The 17913-nt window shown below is 42.3% G+C and overlaps 1 protein-coding gene across 5 annotated transcripts in view; it reads right to left on the bottom strand.

Annotated features, from left to right (window-relative positions):
• Positions 1-17913, bottom strand: part of pccb (propionyl-CoA carboxylase subunit beta) — a 75596-nt gene that overhangs the window by 10466 nt on the left and 47217 nt on the right. For all 5 annotated transcript variants that reach the window (XM_085990624.1, XM_085990623.1, XM_085990620.1 and 2 more), the window contains 3 exons: positions 13658-13778; positions 5063-5144; positions 177-300 (listed from right to left, as the gene is read on the bottom strand). In XM_085990624.1, the coding sequence (XP_085846750.1) occupies positions 177-300; positions 5063-5144; positions 13658-13778 (327 nt within the window). The remainder of the gene's footprint in view (positions 1-176; positions 301-5062; positions 5145-13657; positions 13779-17913) is intronic.

Here is a 17913-nt window from a genome sequence, read left to right on the forward strand (position 1 = left end):
CATGAAGCACACTTTACATCACAATAGAGATTGCAATCAACTTGGGCAATTGGGGGGTGGGGGGAAGAAGAGGACAGAAAATTAATTGATATGCAGGATACATTCGCTTTGGTCTAGCCCAATATTGCAATCTCATCAAGGTACGAATTTTCGGGAACACTGAACTTAACACTCACCTGAAGCCACTTTAGGTTGATTACCCACAATTCCCACTGTGCATCCATTCATTCTGGCAAATCCGATAATGATGTTCTTCGCATAATTAGGCATGAGCTCACAAAATTCCCTTTCATCCACAATCTAAAACAGAGATTCAAAGGCATTTTTTTTTTAATGTGCTGTATACAGTAATAAAGTCAAATGGATCTATGTTCACTGACTCACTTCGAGGCTGTAGAAAGAGCCTTAAACTACAACTGAATCCCAAAACAAGGCCATGTGTTGAGAACAGAATGGCTCATCACAGGGATTACACTAAACACTCTGGGGATAATTTCATGGGAGCAGTAGCCAGGAAATCTTTAGACCCACAGAGCCTGATTAAACGTCCTTTTAAATTAATGTCCAATGCTCTTCCAAAATTCTAAAAGGACCACCCAATGTGAAAGAGATTACTTCCAATTAACCCTCAAGTCTGAAAAAGTGACTAGTTCCATTAGAAATATTTATTTTCTAAATGGCAATGAGCAGAGATATTTAGGGGTCCAAGTACAAAAATCACAACGCTAGTGGACAGGTACAAAAAATAATTTAAAAGGCTAATGGAATGTTGGCCTTTATCTCAAGAGGGGTGGAAGTTATGTTACAGCTGCACAGAGCTCTGGTTAGACCCCATCTGGAGTACTGAATTCAGTTCAGGGCACGACACATTGGCCTTGGAAGTGGGTACTGCACAGATGGCAGCCATTCGGCCCATCGTGTCTGTGCCAGCTCTTTGAAAGAGTTATCCAGCTCTCCTGCTGAAAGAACTCTCCTCTTTTCCCATAGCCCTGCAAATTTTTGCAAGTATTTATCCAATTCCCTTTTGCAAGTTATTATTGAATCTGCTTCCACCACCCTTTCAGGCAATGCATTCCAGGTCATCATAACTCGTTCTGTAAAAAAAAAAAATCCTCATGTCGCCGCTAGCTCTTTTGCCAATTACCTTAAATCTGTGTCCTCTGGTTACTGACCCTTTTGCCACTGGAAACAGTTTCTCCTTATTTACTCTCAGAACCCTTATTGATTTTGAACACCTCTAACAAATCTCCCCTTATCCTGTCCTTCTAAAGAGAACAACCCCGGTTTCTCTATAGTCTCTCCAGGTAACTGAAGTCTTTCATCCCTGGTACCATTCCAGCAAATCTCCTCTGCATCATCTCGAAGGCCTCGACATCCCTCCTAAAGTGTGGTGCCCAGAATTGGACACAATATAAAACACTGGTTAGGCTCCAGCTGGAGTAAAGGTTTAGCATAACGTCCTTGTTTTTGTGCTCTATGCCTCTATTTATAAAGCCAAGGATCCCATATGCCTTTTTAACAACCTTCTCAACTTGTCCTACCACATTCAAAGATTTGTGTATGTATACCCCCAGGTCCCTCTGTTCCTGCACCCGCTTTAAAATTGTACCATTTGGTTTATATTACCTCTCCTCATTCTTCCTACCAAAATAAATCACTTCACACTTTGCCAATTTCACTGGTATGTCTATGTCCTCCTGAAGTCTGTTACTATCCTCCTCACTGTTTACTACATTTCAGAGTCTTGTGTCATCGGCACACTTTAAAATTATGCTCAGATCATTAATATATGTCAAAAAGAGCAATGGTCCCAACACCAACACCTGAGAGACACCACTGCACACTTCCCTCCAGTCTGAAAAACAACCATTCACCACTACTCTCTGCTTCCTGTCCTTTGTCAATTTTGTATCCATGCTGCCACTGTCCCTTTTAATCCCACAGCTTCAATTTTGTTAACAAGTCTATTATGTGGTACTTTGTCAAACACCTTTTGAAAGTCCATCTGCACATCAACCGCACTACCCTAATCAACCCTCTCCATTGTCAAAGAACTCAATCAAATTAGTCAAACACGATTTGCCTTTAACAAATCCGTGCTACCTTTCATTTATTAACCTGTATCTTTCCAATTCATTTTGTCCCGCATTAATCACAGAATCATAGAAATTTACGGCACAGAAGAAGGCCATTCGACCCATCGTGTGTGTGTCTCTAAAATTTTTCCCACTTTAGGTTGACTGGCCTGTAGTTGCTGGGTTTATCCCCCTTTATAAAAAAAAAAAAAAACAGGGGCATAACATTATCAATCCTCTAGTAGTCTGGCACCACTCCCATATCCAAAGAGGAATGGAAGATTGTGGCCAGAGCCTCTGCAATTTCCACCCTTATTTCCCTCAGCAACCTAGGATGCATCCCATCTGGACTGGGTGACTTTTTAACTTGAGCACTGCCAACCTTTTAAGTACCTCCTTTATCAATTTTTATCCTATCCAATTTCTCTACTACCTCCTTTACTGTGACATTGCATCTGTCTTCACTAAAGAAGAGAATGTTGCCAAAGTGCTCATTTAGTCCCTCTGCCTCCACAAGATGATCTCCTTTTCGGTCCCTAATCGGCCCCACCCTTCCTTTAACAACCCTTTTATTTATATGTTTATAAAAGACTTTTGGGTTCCCTTTTATGTTACCTGCTAATCTATTCTCATACACACTCTTTGCCTCTTATTTCCTTTTTCAGTTCTCCCTTGTACTTTCTGTATTCAGCATGGTTCTCTACTGAATTATGAGCCTGACATTTATCATAAGGCTCCTTTTTCTGTTTCATTTTAATCTCTATATCTTTAGTCATTCAGGGAGCTCTAACTTTGGATGCCCTTCCCTCCCCTCTCATGGGAATGTGTCTGGTCTGTACCCGAACTATCTCCTCTTTGAAGGCCGCCCCCATTGCTCATTTACTGTTTTAACCTGCCAATCTTTGATTCTAATCCACCTGGGCCAAATCTCTTTTGAACTCATTGAAATTAGCCCTCTTCCAGTTGAGTATTTTCACATTTGAATTTTCCTTGTCTTTTTCCATAACTACTCTATACTTAATGGCCCGGATTTTGCTGTGAGCGGCAAAGAAACGGCTTTCGCCGTTCACCTAGAGTATAGTTGCCCAGAGACTTTTCACAGGTTTGTCAACGGAGATTTCTAGTAATTGGGTGTCTGATCTTGTGCAACACCCTCTACAGGGGATCTGTGAGCAGCAGGGAGGCTCTTCAACCAATCAGATTGAAGAATCCTCACTGAAACATGCAGACTGCAAAGCAGGAAGTAAAAAAACAGGAAATATAAATTAAATTTAAATCATTGTACAGGAAGCGAAATAAAGATTGGGACATACACATGGGATTAAGGAAGAGACATAAAAGAAAAACTAAAGAACATTTTTTTAAATATAAATCTGCAACATTACTTTTCATCCGGGGAATGAGACTCCACACTTTTTTTAGGGCCAAAGAGCTTCTTCAACAGTAATTATCACTTACTATGCTGTTAAAAACTCAGTTACTTCTTCTTGCACTAGCCCAAACTTTTTCATTAGTCTTTAGTACGAGACTAGTGGGTAATTACCCTACGTTCACGCCATTAGTGATTTCTGTGCAGATTCCATCGGCGAAGACTAACAGCGCAGCCTGTGGAGGAGCAGGGTATCACCGACAGCAATTTCCGAGTTTACCTGCGCATGTGCGGACGCCAGAGGTTGCTGTCAGTTTTACCCTGTAATAACGGCAAGCGCAGACAGTCTCGCTGTTGTTAGTACAGCAAAATCCGGGCCAATTCTATTATGATCACGGGTTCTCAAATGTTGAAACTTGCCCCACTTCATTTCCTAGAACTAGATCCAGCACTGCTTCCTTACTCGTTGGGCTGGAAACACACTGATCAAGAAAGTTCTCTTGTACACATTTCAGGAATTCCTCCCCTCTTTATCCTTTGCACTGTTGTTTTTCCCTGTCCATATTAGGATAAATGAAGTCCCCCCCCATATCACTTCTAAAGTTCTTGCATTTTTCTGCAATTTGCATGCAAATTTGCTCCTCTATCTCCTTCCCACTATTCGGTGGCCTGCAGTATACACCCAGCAGCGTAATAACTCTTCTATTACTCCTTAATTCTATCCAAATAGATTCTGTCTTTGAACCCTCAAATACATCACTCCCTTCTACTGCTGTAACAGTATCTTTGATCAATACTGCCATTCCCCCCACCCCTCCTTTTTTCCTTCCTTATCTTTCCTGAATACAATGTTGCCAAGAATATTAAGTGTCCATTCCTCCCCTTGTTTGAGTCACTGTCATAATCCCATGTGACTACTTATGCCTGCAGCTCACCAACCTTATTTACCACGCTCTATGCATTTACATAGGAGGTTAAATTATGAGGACAGGTTGCAAAGATTAGGCTTGTATTCCCTTGAATATAGAAGTTTAAGGGGTGATCTAATTGAAGTGTTTAAGATGACTAAATGATTTGATAGAGTAGAGCGAGAAAAACTAGTTCCTCTGCTGGGTGCGTCCAGAACAAGGGGGCATATCCTTAAAATTAGAGCTAGGCCGTTCAGGGTGATGTCAGGAAGCACTTCTTCACACAAAGGGTAGTGGAAATATGTCCCCTAAAAAGCTGTTGAGGCTAGGTTAATTGAAAATGTCAAAACTGAGACCGATAAATTTTTGTTAGGCAAGGGTATTAAGTCTTATGGACCCAAGGTGGGTAGATGAAGTTAAAATACAGATCAGCCATGATCTAACTGAATGGCGGAACAGGCTCGAGGGGCTGAATGGCCTACTCCATACACACACCTGTTTTACAAAGTGTATCCTCTATAAAACCAAGTTTGACAGTTTTTTTGAAATAAGCTAATATGAAGAGGCAGCGACTGGGGAATCCCCTCTTAGTATGAAGTGTATCTGGCAACGTGTGCAGTCCCTTCAGCAAACAATCCTGCATGCTGCTTTTTGAGTGTAGATTCTGTGTTACAGAAATACCAAGAAATTAACACCAAACATCTCCTTACCGCATTGACAATATCCAACATATCATACGCTTTTGTAGATTCCAGAGGAACCACAGTATCCAGGCTCGGCACCAACCGCTCACTTTATGAACAGAAAAAGGACACAAGTAGAATTTTACTTTCTTATATTCTGTCAATCATTTGTGTAGACAGTGAAATGTTAATTATTCATGCTCCAATTATCCACCACATTTTTCATAGGACAAAGTCTTGCATAAGGATTTTTCCTCATTGCACAGCATGCCAACAGCAATTTTGTCCTAGAGTCAGAGGTTTACATAGGAGGCCATTCAATCATGGCTGTACCGGGTCTTTGCTATAGCAATCCAAAACTAATCCCCCCACCCACCGCCCCCAGTATCTTCGCCTGTTTCAAATATTTTTTTTACAATTTTCCCTTAAAAGATGCAATGGTGTCTGATTGAACCACTTCCTGTGGCAAAGCATTCCATGCTCCAACAACCCTGTAAATAAAATCTCTCCTGACCCCTCTCCTCAATCTCTTTGGGGCCATTTTGAATTGATGACCCTCCTGCCACCCCAACTAGGGAAATAGTGTTTCACGATTATAATCTTTTCTCTTTTTAAAAAAAAACTCTGCTAAATTTCTTCATTGACTTCTCTGTTCCGATGGAAATAGTCCCAGTATCTCTCTTTATAGTTTCCCATCCTGGTGGATCTACACTGTGCACTCTGGCTTTAATCACCTTTCTACAAGGGGCGGCCAAAACTGCACACAGTACTCTAACTGGCCTAACCCATGTTTTGTATAAATTTGCCATTACTTCTTCACTCTGAAACCCAAAATGTTGTTGGCCTTTTTCAATAAATAGCTTTATCTATCTGCGCTTCCACTTTGAGAATTATGTACTTGAACCATAGGTCTCCTTGTTAAGTTTGTTTCCATTGTCTACTCCCAGTCAGTATTTTACCTCACGCTTATCTACATTAAGTTGCATCTTCCACCTGTTTGTCCATTCTACTAACCTGTCCACATCTTGCGGAAGTCGGTTAGTCTTTCTTGCTGTTTGCCTATTTGTGTTAGCAGCAGATTCCAAGATTATGTTATCTGTACCCAAGTCTAAATGATCTATATATACGAAGAACAAACGTGGTCCCAGCATTTATTCCTGAAGTACACTGTTGCGTTCGTGTATAATAAGACAAAGACTGCGGAGAACGGTAAAACAGGTATTTACTCAACGTGGCTCACACTGCAACTGATCTGTACAGATTACTACTCAGTGCTATATACAGGTGTGGTCACTGCCGGTACTGCAGTATACATAAGCTGTAAAACATAGTTCTCCCCTTAAAGGTATATACATTACAATTCCTCCTCTTAGATTAACAGTACCATAACACTCAAATTTAACAATTAAATATCAAACTAATTACAATTAACACTTTTAACATGCAACATTAGCTGAAAATAGTCTATTTATATATTCAGTCTTTGGGGAGGCTTCCTGATCCTTTCTGGATAGCGCCTTTCCCGAGGGCTTCCTGATCCTTTCTGGATAGCGCCTTTCCCCGAGTGTCTTGCTCTTGGTGCGGAGGCGATTCTGGCCCCCTGTCGTCGGTTGGTTCATCAGCTTCCGATGCTACTGTTTCTGGGGTAGATGCGACCTGTACGTCGGGTTCATCACCAGGTACGTATGGGGTTGACTTGTTCCTGTGACTCTAGGATCTGGTCAGCATAGCGTCTCACGATGCTCTCCCCAACGTCCACTGTGTACATTAGTGGGCCCTGCCGTGTGCATATTGTTCCTGGCTGCCATTTTTCTGTTCGGTAGTCGCGAGCCAAGACTGGTTGCCCTACATTGAAGCTCCTTGTTGGCTTCTCATGGATGTGCTGGAATTGCTTACTCTCAACATCTCTTCATACGTTTGGTCTGAGCAAATGCAGGCGAGATTTTAACCTTCGGTTAAAGAACATCATGGCTGGGGCCTGGTTGGTGACTGCATGTGTCGCATTCCGGTAGACGAACAGGAAATTGTCCACCTTGTGCTGCAGTGGAATGTTGTCATTGTACATAGCCTTTATTGCCTTCTTAAAGGTTTGTACGAACCTCTCAGCCAATCCATTTGTGGCTGGATGATACGGGGCGGATGTGTAATGCCTTACCCCATTCTTTTTCAAGAACCTCCGGAACTCTTCGGACACAAACTGTGGTCCGTTGTCGGAGCAAATCTGTTCTGGCAAGCCATTCCTGGCAAAAATGGTCCGTAGGACTGCAATAGTTTTCTCCGTGGTGGTGGTGGACATTTTGATGACCTCAGGCCATTTCGAGTGTGCATCCACGGCTATTAAAAACATTGAGTCCATGAATGGACCAGCAAAATCAATATGCACCCGTTGCCATGGAGAGGAGGGCCACTCCCATGGGTGTAGAGGGGCCTGTGGTGGTGCATTTTGGACTTTCTGGCATCCTGAGCAGCTCTTGGTCAGGTCCTCGATTTGTTTATCGATTCCCGGCCACCACACATAAGCCCTGGCTAGGCTTTTCATTTTTACCCCTCCCAGATGACCCTCATGAAGCTCATTGAGCACTCTATCCCTTAACGTGGGTGGAATTACCACTCGGGATCCACACATCAAGGTCCCCCGGCACACTGACAGCTGTTCTCTCCTTGTCGAGAATGCTGGCAACAGTGAGTCGCCATGTGCTGGCCATCCCTTCACTGTCAAATCATATACCCGAGACAGTGTCGGGTCATTTCGGGTTTCCTTTTCGATACAAGCGTTAGTTACCGGTAGGCATTCAACTATAGTTGAATGGAATATTTCGACAGGATCCACTGCTGGTGCTTCCTCCGCAGTAGGCAGTGGCAGGCGTGATAGCCCATCAGCATTTCCATGCTGTTTCGTGCCCTTATATTCAATCTCATAGTGGTGCACCCCTAGAAAAAGTGACCATCTTTGTAGTCATTGCGCAGTCATCACCGGAACGCCCTTCTTCGGATTAAAAATGGAGACAAGAGGCTGGTGATCAGTCAGCAAGGTGAATTTCTGCCCGTGTAGATAGTGATTGAACTTTTTCACTCCCCACACTAGGCTGAGGGCCTCCCTATCAATCTGGGCGTAGTTACGCTCGGCTGAGGTTAGTGATCGTGACGCGAAGGCTATTGGCCTCTCTGAGCCGTCCGAGAATTTGTGCGAGAGCACCGCTCCAATGCCGTAGGGTGACACATCACATGCCAACCGAATTGGTAATGCTGGGTTGTAATGGGCCAATACCTCTTTCGATGTGATTAGTGTTTTGCTCTTCTGGAAAGCTTGTCTACATTAGTCACTCCACTTCCATGGCACCCCAGTTTGCAGTAGGGTGTTCGGTGGGTGTAGTATTGTAGACAAATTTGGCAAGAACTTATGGTAGTAGTTTACCAGCCCGAGGAACAACCTCAGTTGTGACACATTTTCCGGTGCTGGAGCCTTGACTACTGCCTCAATCTTCTCTGGGGACTTATGTAACCCCTCTTTATCGATAATGTGGCCACAATACGAGATCTGTTTTCTAAAAAACTCGCATTTGGGGCGGTTAGCTCGGAGCCCATATTCCTGCAATCTAGTGAGCACCTGCTCCAAGTTGGCAAGGTGATCACTGTCATTTTCGCCCGTGACCAGGATGTCGTCCAAATAACACTGGGTCCCTGGGATCCCTTGCAGGACTTGTTCCATTGCCCTCTGCCAAATAGTCGGAGCTGATGCTACCCCGAATACCAGCCGGTTGTATTGGTAGAGACCTTTATGGGTATTGATTGTGAGGTATTTTTTTGATGCTTCTTCTACCTCCATTTGCAGATACGCCTGGGCCAGATCAATCTTAGTGAAGCGTTTCCCTCCAGATAGCGAGGCGAAAATATCTTCAATCCGCGGAAGTGGATATTGTACGGTGTGAAGGACCGGGTTCACTGTTACCTTAAAGTCCCCACAGATGCGAACCTTCCTTGGTTCCCCAGGCGTGCTGCTCAATAACTTTTTCATCACAGGGCTGATAGGTGTAGCCCACTCGCTCCAGTCTACCTTGGACAGTACACCTGAACGTTTCAGACTCTCCAGCTCCGCTTCGACGGCTGGGCGGATCGTATAAGGTACCGGTCTGGCCTTAAAAAATTTTGGACTTGCGTTTTCTTCAATTTTAATCGTCACTGTCATGCCTTTTAGTGTTCCGAGTCCTTGCTGGAACACTTCTTTCGCATCAGTTAGGATCTTTGACAGTCGCCCGGGTGTGACGTCGTCAGCCACAGTCAGTGCCTGTATGGAATGCCAATCCAGTTGTATTTTCCGGATCCATTCACGTCCCAGTAATGGTGGTCCTCCATCTTGCAATACACACAGGTCTAGTTTTGGTGTTTCCTTACCGTTATATATAACGGTCACCCTTATTTTTCCTTTGGGGTAGACTTTTTGCCCCGTGTACGTCTTCAAAATAATTTTTGTGTCTCTCACGGGTATGTGTGAGAATAGCCGCTCGTAGTCCCGTCAGTTTATGACTGTTAGGGCTGATCCTGTGTCCAATTCCATCTTTACCTGGACTCCTGCTAACTTGAGAGTGACCCAAATGGTTCGGTGATCCTCCGTTGTGATCACATTATGTAGTTTCAGACAACTCAGTTCCCTGCTTTCGGAGTCGTTATCACTCTTTTGTCCGTCATCTTATGTACCTTCTTGTACTTTCCTTTGGTAGGTTTCTTATTGCTGGTTTTCTTTCCCGACCTGCAGACTCGTGCTATGTGTCCTACTTTTCCACACTGTCTGCACACTTTGACTTTGAACTAGCAATCATTCTGGTCATGTGTCGTTCTGCCGCAGCGATAGCACTTCTCTGTTTGATATGATATTTCGTTTGTGCCATATTCTTGCGGTCTCTATCTCTGCAGCGCCCCGTGCTGCTGCTTCATATGATACCGCAATGCTGAAAGCCTTTTCCAGTGTAAGGGCCTTTTCAGATAAAAGCCGTTTCTGGGTTCCTTCACTTTGAAGCCCACACACAAACCTTAAGGTATCTGCCAGTCCCGCTCCAAACGGGCAGTGTTTCGATAGTTTGCGCAGTTCTGTTAAATAATCAGCATTGCTTTCATCCTTCTGCTGGTTCCGTTTGTGAAACTTGAATCTTTCTGCTATCAGCAGCAGTGTGGGGTTTAAATGTTCCTGCAGTATCGTTACTATGTCTTCAAAACTCTTTTCCATTGGCGTTACTAGATTTCGTAATAAACCATACGTCTTTGCACCCATTAAATTTAACAATACCGACGCTTTCTTGTCATCTGACACCTCATTTGCCTTGCAGTACAACTCTATTCGTTCGACATATGTAGTCCAATCTTCGACTTCATTGTCAAATGCGGTGATACTGCCACTCTTCGGCATTTTGGGTGTGGTTTAAAATGGCGTCTCCCGCGCTTTCCTTCCTCCCCCGCTGCTGCCAACGCCGCTCCCGGTGGTTCTCGTGGCAATGGCAGCGCCTCGCGGGTTTCTGCGCGTCCCTCTCTCCGACGCTGCTCGGCCCCTGAACACCTGCTGCATCCTGCCCTCTCTATTTCTGTCCCTCGTCGACGCTGCTCGGCGCTTTGCTGTGCTGCTCGGTCGGGCTCTAGCCCGCCGCTGTCCGGGAAGGGTCTGCGCACTACCTGTTGCCAGCCCATTTCGCTGGACCACCTCGACTGGAAAGCCAAGCCTGGCTCTCGACAGCCTCCCCCGCAATTCTCGAGTCTCTGCTGGATGACTGGGCGGTTGCCCGTGGGCGACGCCCGAGTCTCTGGCCTTGACCTCCAATCCACTGATCTCCAGGAACGAATCCCTGGGAGGTGATGCAGAGTTGCAGGTAGGTTCGAACCTGCCTCGTCGCCAATGTTGCGTCCGTGTATAATAAGACACAGACTGCGGAGAACGGTAAAACCGGTATTTACTCAACGTGGCTCACACTGCAACTGATCTGTACAGATTACTACTCAGTGCTATATACAGGTGTGGTCACTGCCGGTACTGCAGTATACATGAGCGGTATATACATTACATACACCACTTCCAACCCTTCTCCAATCCAACCAACACCCATTTACCGTAACTCTCTTCCTGTCTGTCGACCAACTTTCTATCTATGCTGCTAGATTTCCTATTACACCATATGCCTGAATTTTTTTTAATAAGCTTTTTAATCACACACCTTATCGAATGCCTTCTGAACATCCATATAAACCTTTATCTATCCAATTGGTCATTTTTTCAAAAAATTCTATTAAATTTGTTAGCACAACTTGTCTGTAACAAATCCGTGCATTTCTAAATGCTCACTAATTTTATGTTGAATTATGGATTCTAAGAGTTTGCCCACAACTGGTTTATCCTCTCCCTTCTTCAACAACAATTTTTAAAAGTACAAATTTAGGTCTTTAAAAAGTGACCCAAGATAATGATTTTGCTAATTCAGTCTTCATTTGTTCAATGTTCCCCTCCAAAATCGAACTACATACTGTATTAGATTCAGCTATAAAAAGGGAAAGATCAGATTTGGCACTGATGATGCTATATTTTTCAGTTCATTCAAAAGCAAGAGAAGCACAGCATAAGCAAACAGTGGTTCAAGTATCATCCTGAACAAGCGTTGTTGGATTAGGATTTAGAATGATTCTGGACTGCATCATGTTTAATGGAGATGATATATATTTGTTATATACACAAAGACATTTAAAAGAAAACATACTTCAAAAAATAATGCTACCACCTTACTTGCTTCATTGACACTTTAGTACCACAACATTTTTAGCAATGGGTACAATGTAGGTTATGGGCTTTGCATATTTTTTTTTAAGGCAACTGTCACTCGATGTCTTTCAAAACCTAGAGCAAAGTTTCCAGCTGGATTTTTACTGGTTTCTACCAGATCAGGTTAAATCACATGCACAGCCAGAACATTAAACTGCTTAAAGGTTTTCCATTTCTCACAAACTCAAGTTCTGGTATCAGGTTTTAAACAGCATAGTTGGTTGTGCCAGAATTCCAACAAGCTTTGAAAACTAATGTATTTGCAAAGCTAAACAAATTGCTCCTGAAGTTTACTGTCAGCATTACATTTTAGGGAGGGAATACTGTAATTGGAAGGAGAAATTTCAGTATCTTGGTGACAAATTGAAATTTTAAGCCTTACACATGGAAATATAGGTTCAAGTGTTTCTCCAAAACCATTTGTGTGTGTGTAAAAATGCGAGAGCTGTTACAAATAGCAAATTTTCAGTCAAAATATTTATTCCTTTCATGTGAATAATTATTATGCATCTATAGAACACCAAGGTTACAAAAATATTCTTCGTTTTTCATATGGAGCGTTAAAAAGGGTTCTCTACAAAAATTCCAGCCACAACCTGGCAGGAGTGTACAACTCAATATGGCCACTAGATGGCATCCTTTCCCTTGTAACTGGGGAAGCACCACGCCCAGCAGCCACTAGAGGACAACCTTTCACCATGGAGCAGCAGTCAGTTCCTAAAAAAGCTACTGGTAAACTCAAAGTACAAGACTTTTAACATGTTAACGTGAGTAAACATCGAGCGAAATCAGACAGACAGTCAGGCACAGTTCCCACAGTTTTACACAAAAGTTATTGAAATCATATAATTAACGAGTTACATAGAGCAGGAGACCATTCAGCCCCTCAAGCCTGTTCTGCCATTCTGTACCTCAACTCCATTTACCCACCTTTCCTCCATCTCCCTTACCTAACAAAAATCCATTGATATCAGTCTTGAAAATTTCAACTGACCCAGTTATGTGGCGCAGTCCCCTATTATAATGAAGATCCAGTCAGTGCTCGAATGTGTATTTATAAGTAACAACAGGGATTTCAGTAGTGACTGAATAGGTAAGTCCTAGTAAGAATTGCTGTGCATTTAGTGACCTCTGCAACCAGCCTCCCCGACTCAACATTTTCACTTTCCATATCTTACTTGAAATCTATTTTCTCTCTGGTCAGTCACAGTTTACACCCTGGACAAAAACCTACATATTTAGCATTCCGTGCCACATTATCGTGATGAGTCAGGCCACCACAGGGCCGCTGCCATTCTAATTTCACCATGTGCATCATCTCATGCATCTCTGAACATTGGTAAACAATATTAATATAGTGGCAAATCTCCCCATGGTGTTGCTCACAGGAGTTGGACGATATGCTATTTTATAATGAGCATTATACCATGTAATTAACTATTTTGCTGCTAAAGGGACACAGCTCCACCTTAAGGCCAATTGCTGTTTATATTTGAAACAAGTGTGACACCTGGAAGGTGCAAAACGTTTATATGTACTGTACACACACTGTAGTTATTAGAGGCAATATATCCAAATCGTATGGGCTGTATTCTGTCAAAAGGAAGGCTATTTCTGCTCCGTGAGAGTGCAGCAGATCAAATCTATCGTGTAAGATTTAGTATGACTTGTACTCAGTGAGGGGTACTTTGTAAATTCGCCATCAGAAGATTATGTGGGGGATTGCTGTAATTAAAATGCTGGGGAGTCAGTTTGACAAACCAATATAAGGTATTAAATCTCACACTGGAGTGTAGGGTACCATGTGCAGCTTGACTCTAACTTACCATGGATCCTGACATTCCCTGATAGGAGCTGGCTCTTTGTTATTCAGAGGTATATAATTAAAGAAATCTCTCAGGTTCAATAAGGCATCAATATCATTTTCAAAAGCCTTGTGTGCAACACCTGCAGCATAAACACACCTTAGCGTTACTAAAAAATCCAGTGCTTAAATCTTCAAACTAAAGAATTAATTACTATTACTACAAGGGTGAATTAAATAGTTATAGGAATAAAATTGAATATGGTATTTGTGATACTTCATAAGGGTTATTACTGCACCATCAAGAAATTCTAGCACAGATGCAATATGCCAGAGTTTGTAATTGAACATTTCATCTATTACTGAAAGGACCGACCTAACCAGTTACATCAAACCAGCACAAAATTGATGCTGCATCAATCCCACTGTATAAAAGTCTTTGGGAATCACCATGTTAATATTGAGAGGCACATTACGTGAATTTTTGTTTTACATTGTTTCTCTATTACAGAAAGAGTTATGATCAGCATGTGCGATGTTTCAAAGAATGCTTCATCAGTTCAGTGTACCTTTTGGCTCAGCTGGTAGAAACCTTGAGTGCGGGTATTTGTACAGACACAAAATTTATGATTATTGGAGTCTTTCTCATGTCCAACAAAAATGCAGCACCACAAGAATGGTCCTGGTTCAAATGTGGAAACTGTCATAATGTGAGTCGAGCAAGCATCGGAGAGAGTGATTGAAGAGCTGGAATGTTTCTGCAATGTTTCAAGGTACTGTATATTTATTGTTTAGAGGATGGTCTTCATATGCAACAGCAGAATCAGAGAGAACAATTGAATAGTCTGATCTGAACTCTGGGTTGGGCGCCCCCGTTTTATGGTAACATTTTAACTACATTTTCTATTCAAACATTAGCATCATTACTTTTAATCCAAACAACTGATAAGAACTAATACAAAAGCAAGATACTGCAGATGTTGGAAATCTGAAATAAAAACAGAAAATGCTGGAAATACTCAGCAGGTCAGGCAGCATCTGTGAAGAGAGAAACAGAGTTAACGTTTCAGGTCGACGACCTTTCGCTAGAACTGGAAAAGGTTAGAGATGTAACAGGTTTTAAGCAAGTGCAGAGGCAGGGAAAAAAACGGGAAGGTCTGTGATAGGATGGAAGGCAGGAGAGATTAGATGACAAAAGGGATGATGGCGCAAGGCAAAAGGAGACAGTAATGGGACAAGTAAAGAAACAAAAGATGGGAATATCAATCATTACCAACAGCTGCTGCCCAAAAAAATGGGGGCAGAGGTTCTGGTCTAAAATTGTTGAACTCTATGTCGAGTGCGGAAGGATGCTGCCCGACCTGCTCAGTATTTCCAGCATTTTGGTTTTTTTTTTTTTAAATTGATAAGAACTGCTTTACTATGAATGAAATAATCAAAATCTTGCCAGTCTGCAGCTTCTTTGGCAATGATTATAGCACAGGGTAATAAACCCAGCTTGGATATATATGAAAGTAAAGCTATTTTAATTTTTAATGCCTGTAATGTTTCCAGTCTCACACTAAGGTTTGTCTTTCAAATAAAGTTAAAAAAATTATACACCTCCATCCCAAACAGCTTTCTCCCTCTCTTTTGACCAGTGTTGTTTGATTACACTAGCCACATCTGGCTAATTGGGAGTCCAAATTGCATTTTTGATTAGTAAATAAGACTGATCATGTACAGAGACAAATATGACTTAAACAATAATGTTTTCATAGATTAAATGTAGATAATTCCCAGGAAAACAAAGACATGGAACATGCACAATTATAGGAAAGAAAATCTGCTCATGAAAAGATGATGGTGGACAATTGTGATAGCAATGGGAAAAGCCTAAGTTAGGAGTCAAAGGAACAAAGACTGTTGGGCAATTGAAAGATTGTCTCGGACAGATTAGAAAGGATTCAGGTATGGCAGAGATACTAAACGAGCACTTTGCATCAGTCTTTACTCATGAAGATGCTCAACTGACAGCAACAAATTATGCTGTTAACAGTACAATTATTAATATAAATGAGGATACTGCTTTAGATCAAATAAGGAACATTAAAATAGATCAGACCGCCAGCCCAGATGATATCCACCAGAGTGTCCTTAAAAAAAAAAAAAAAAAAACATGGACATGTGCTATGCAAGCCCCTTGCCCGTATCTTTAATAGCTTGCTGGAGTTGGGGAATGTTCCCCGACTGTAAGGATGCTAATATAGTTCCAATTTTTAAAAAGGGTGATAAGGCAGTATCAAGTAACTATAGGCCCATTAGTTTGACTTCAGTAATAGGCAAGATGCTCAAAGGTATCATTAGAAATGCACTACATGGCCACTTAGATAGAGGGCATCATCAGGGACAATCAACATGGTTTCTGGAAAAGGTGGTGATGTTTTACTAATTTAACCGAATTGTTTGCAGAAGTTACTAAGTTAATGGACGAAGGTAACCCGGCAGGCATCGTCTACCTCGACCTTAAGAAAGCCTTTGATAAAGGTACCTCACAAGTGGCTACTCTACACGATAAATTGTTATGGAATTAGTAGTAATCTGCTACGGTGTATTAAGAATTGGCTGAATGCCTGCAGGCAAAAAGTTGTCAATGGATTTGGATCGGCTTGGAGTATGGTTACCAGTGGTGTCCCGCAGCAATCAACGTTATGATCTTTGCTCTTTACTATCTTCGTTGATGACACAAATGTAGGCGTTGGGGGAAATGATCCACAAGTTTGCAGATGACTATATTTGACTGTAGAGGAAGCTAAACTACTGCAAGCAGATCTCAATGTGTTGGGGAAAAGGACCAGTGTTTGCCAAATGATGTTTATCTTAGAAAAGTGTAGTGTTATGCACTTGGGCAGGTCTAATACTAAATGTACATACACCCTACAGGAACAGAATTGAAGCCAATGGTGAAAGATGGTGATCTGGGTGTTATAGTGCTTCACTCTCTAAAGGTTCACGACCACTGCTGAAAAGTTATACCTCAATCAAACAGAGTACTAGGTTGCATTTAGAGGTCACTACAAAATAAAACATACTATTTTGTCCTTGTACAAGACCTTGCTTAGGCCTTATTTAGAATTGTGTCCAGTTTTGGTCCCCTCAAATGGTAGGGGGTACTGAGGCTTTGGAAAAGGTATAGAAGAGCGCCACAAGACTGATTCCCAGTTTAAAACACCTTAGCTACCCCGATGAGCTAAAAGAGCTGGTTCTCTATACTTTAGAGAAGTGTAGGCTCGGGCAATTTGATCAAGATTTATAAAATAATGAAGGGACTAGATTGTGTTTGCGTGGACAAATTATTTCAACTGGATAGGTTAGGGAGAACCAGAGATCATGCTTCTGAGTTCCACAAGGGCAGGACTAGATTGGATGTTAATTGAATCTACTTTTCCCAGAGAATAGTAGACCTGTGGAACAGATTGCCAGCTCATGTGCTGATTCATTGTATATATTCAAGAGAGCTAGACGTTGGGCCAGAAATCACATCAAAGAAAAGGTAGGTACCCTGTAATACAAGTCAGGGTTAAATGTGGTCTCCTGGACTAATTTTGATCGCTCAGAGGGGAATTTTCCAGATTTCTTCCCCTTGGATATTTTCATCTGTTTTTTCACCTCTCTCAAGTGATTACATGGCTCCGGGCTGACTGTATTGTGATGCATAAGGCATCATGACTGTATGGGACAGGCTAGACGGACCAGCTGGTCTTTTTCTATCCGGCATGTTTGTAAATAAAAAATGAACAGACACAGTCATTGGGCATGTGATCACAAAACTCATGTTAGAGACGCCTACAAATGCTGGCACACTCCTGTGGTCCACCATCCTAAGTTCCAAAAGACACTAGCAGCTACTCAAGGGAAAACGGTGCTATTACAGGTAGACTACCCTTTATCCGAACTTCCGAAAACCGAAACCCTCTAAAAACCGAAGGTTTTTTCGGTCAGCGTAAGTCGTGCGCACGACATGACCAGAGTGGTGCACGACTTACACTGAGCAGGGCAGAGTGTCACTGAGTTCCCTCCTGGGTAGGAGATTGCAGGCCTAGCCCCCGCCGACCCCCACCCTTTCGGATAGTGTATCCTTTATCCGCACTCCCGAAAACCGAATTACTCTGAAAACCGAAGTGTTTCCGCTCACCTTCCGAAAACCAAAACACGGCTGGTCCCGAAGTTTTCGGATAAAGGATAGTCTACCTGTATTGTAGAAAGTTACTAGCGTGCTAGTAAGACAACAAATATAGA

Source organism: Somniosus microcephalus, chromosome 6, assembly GCF_052327205.1.
Source record: "Somniosus microcephalus isolate GS21.2 chromosome 6, FLI_Smic_1.0, whole genome shotgun sequence".
NCBI classification, from domain to species: domain Eukaryota; kingdom Metazoa; phylum Chordata; class Chondrichthyes; order Squaliformes; family Somniosidae; genus Somniosus; species Somniosus microcephalus.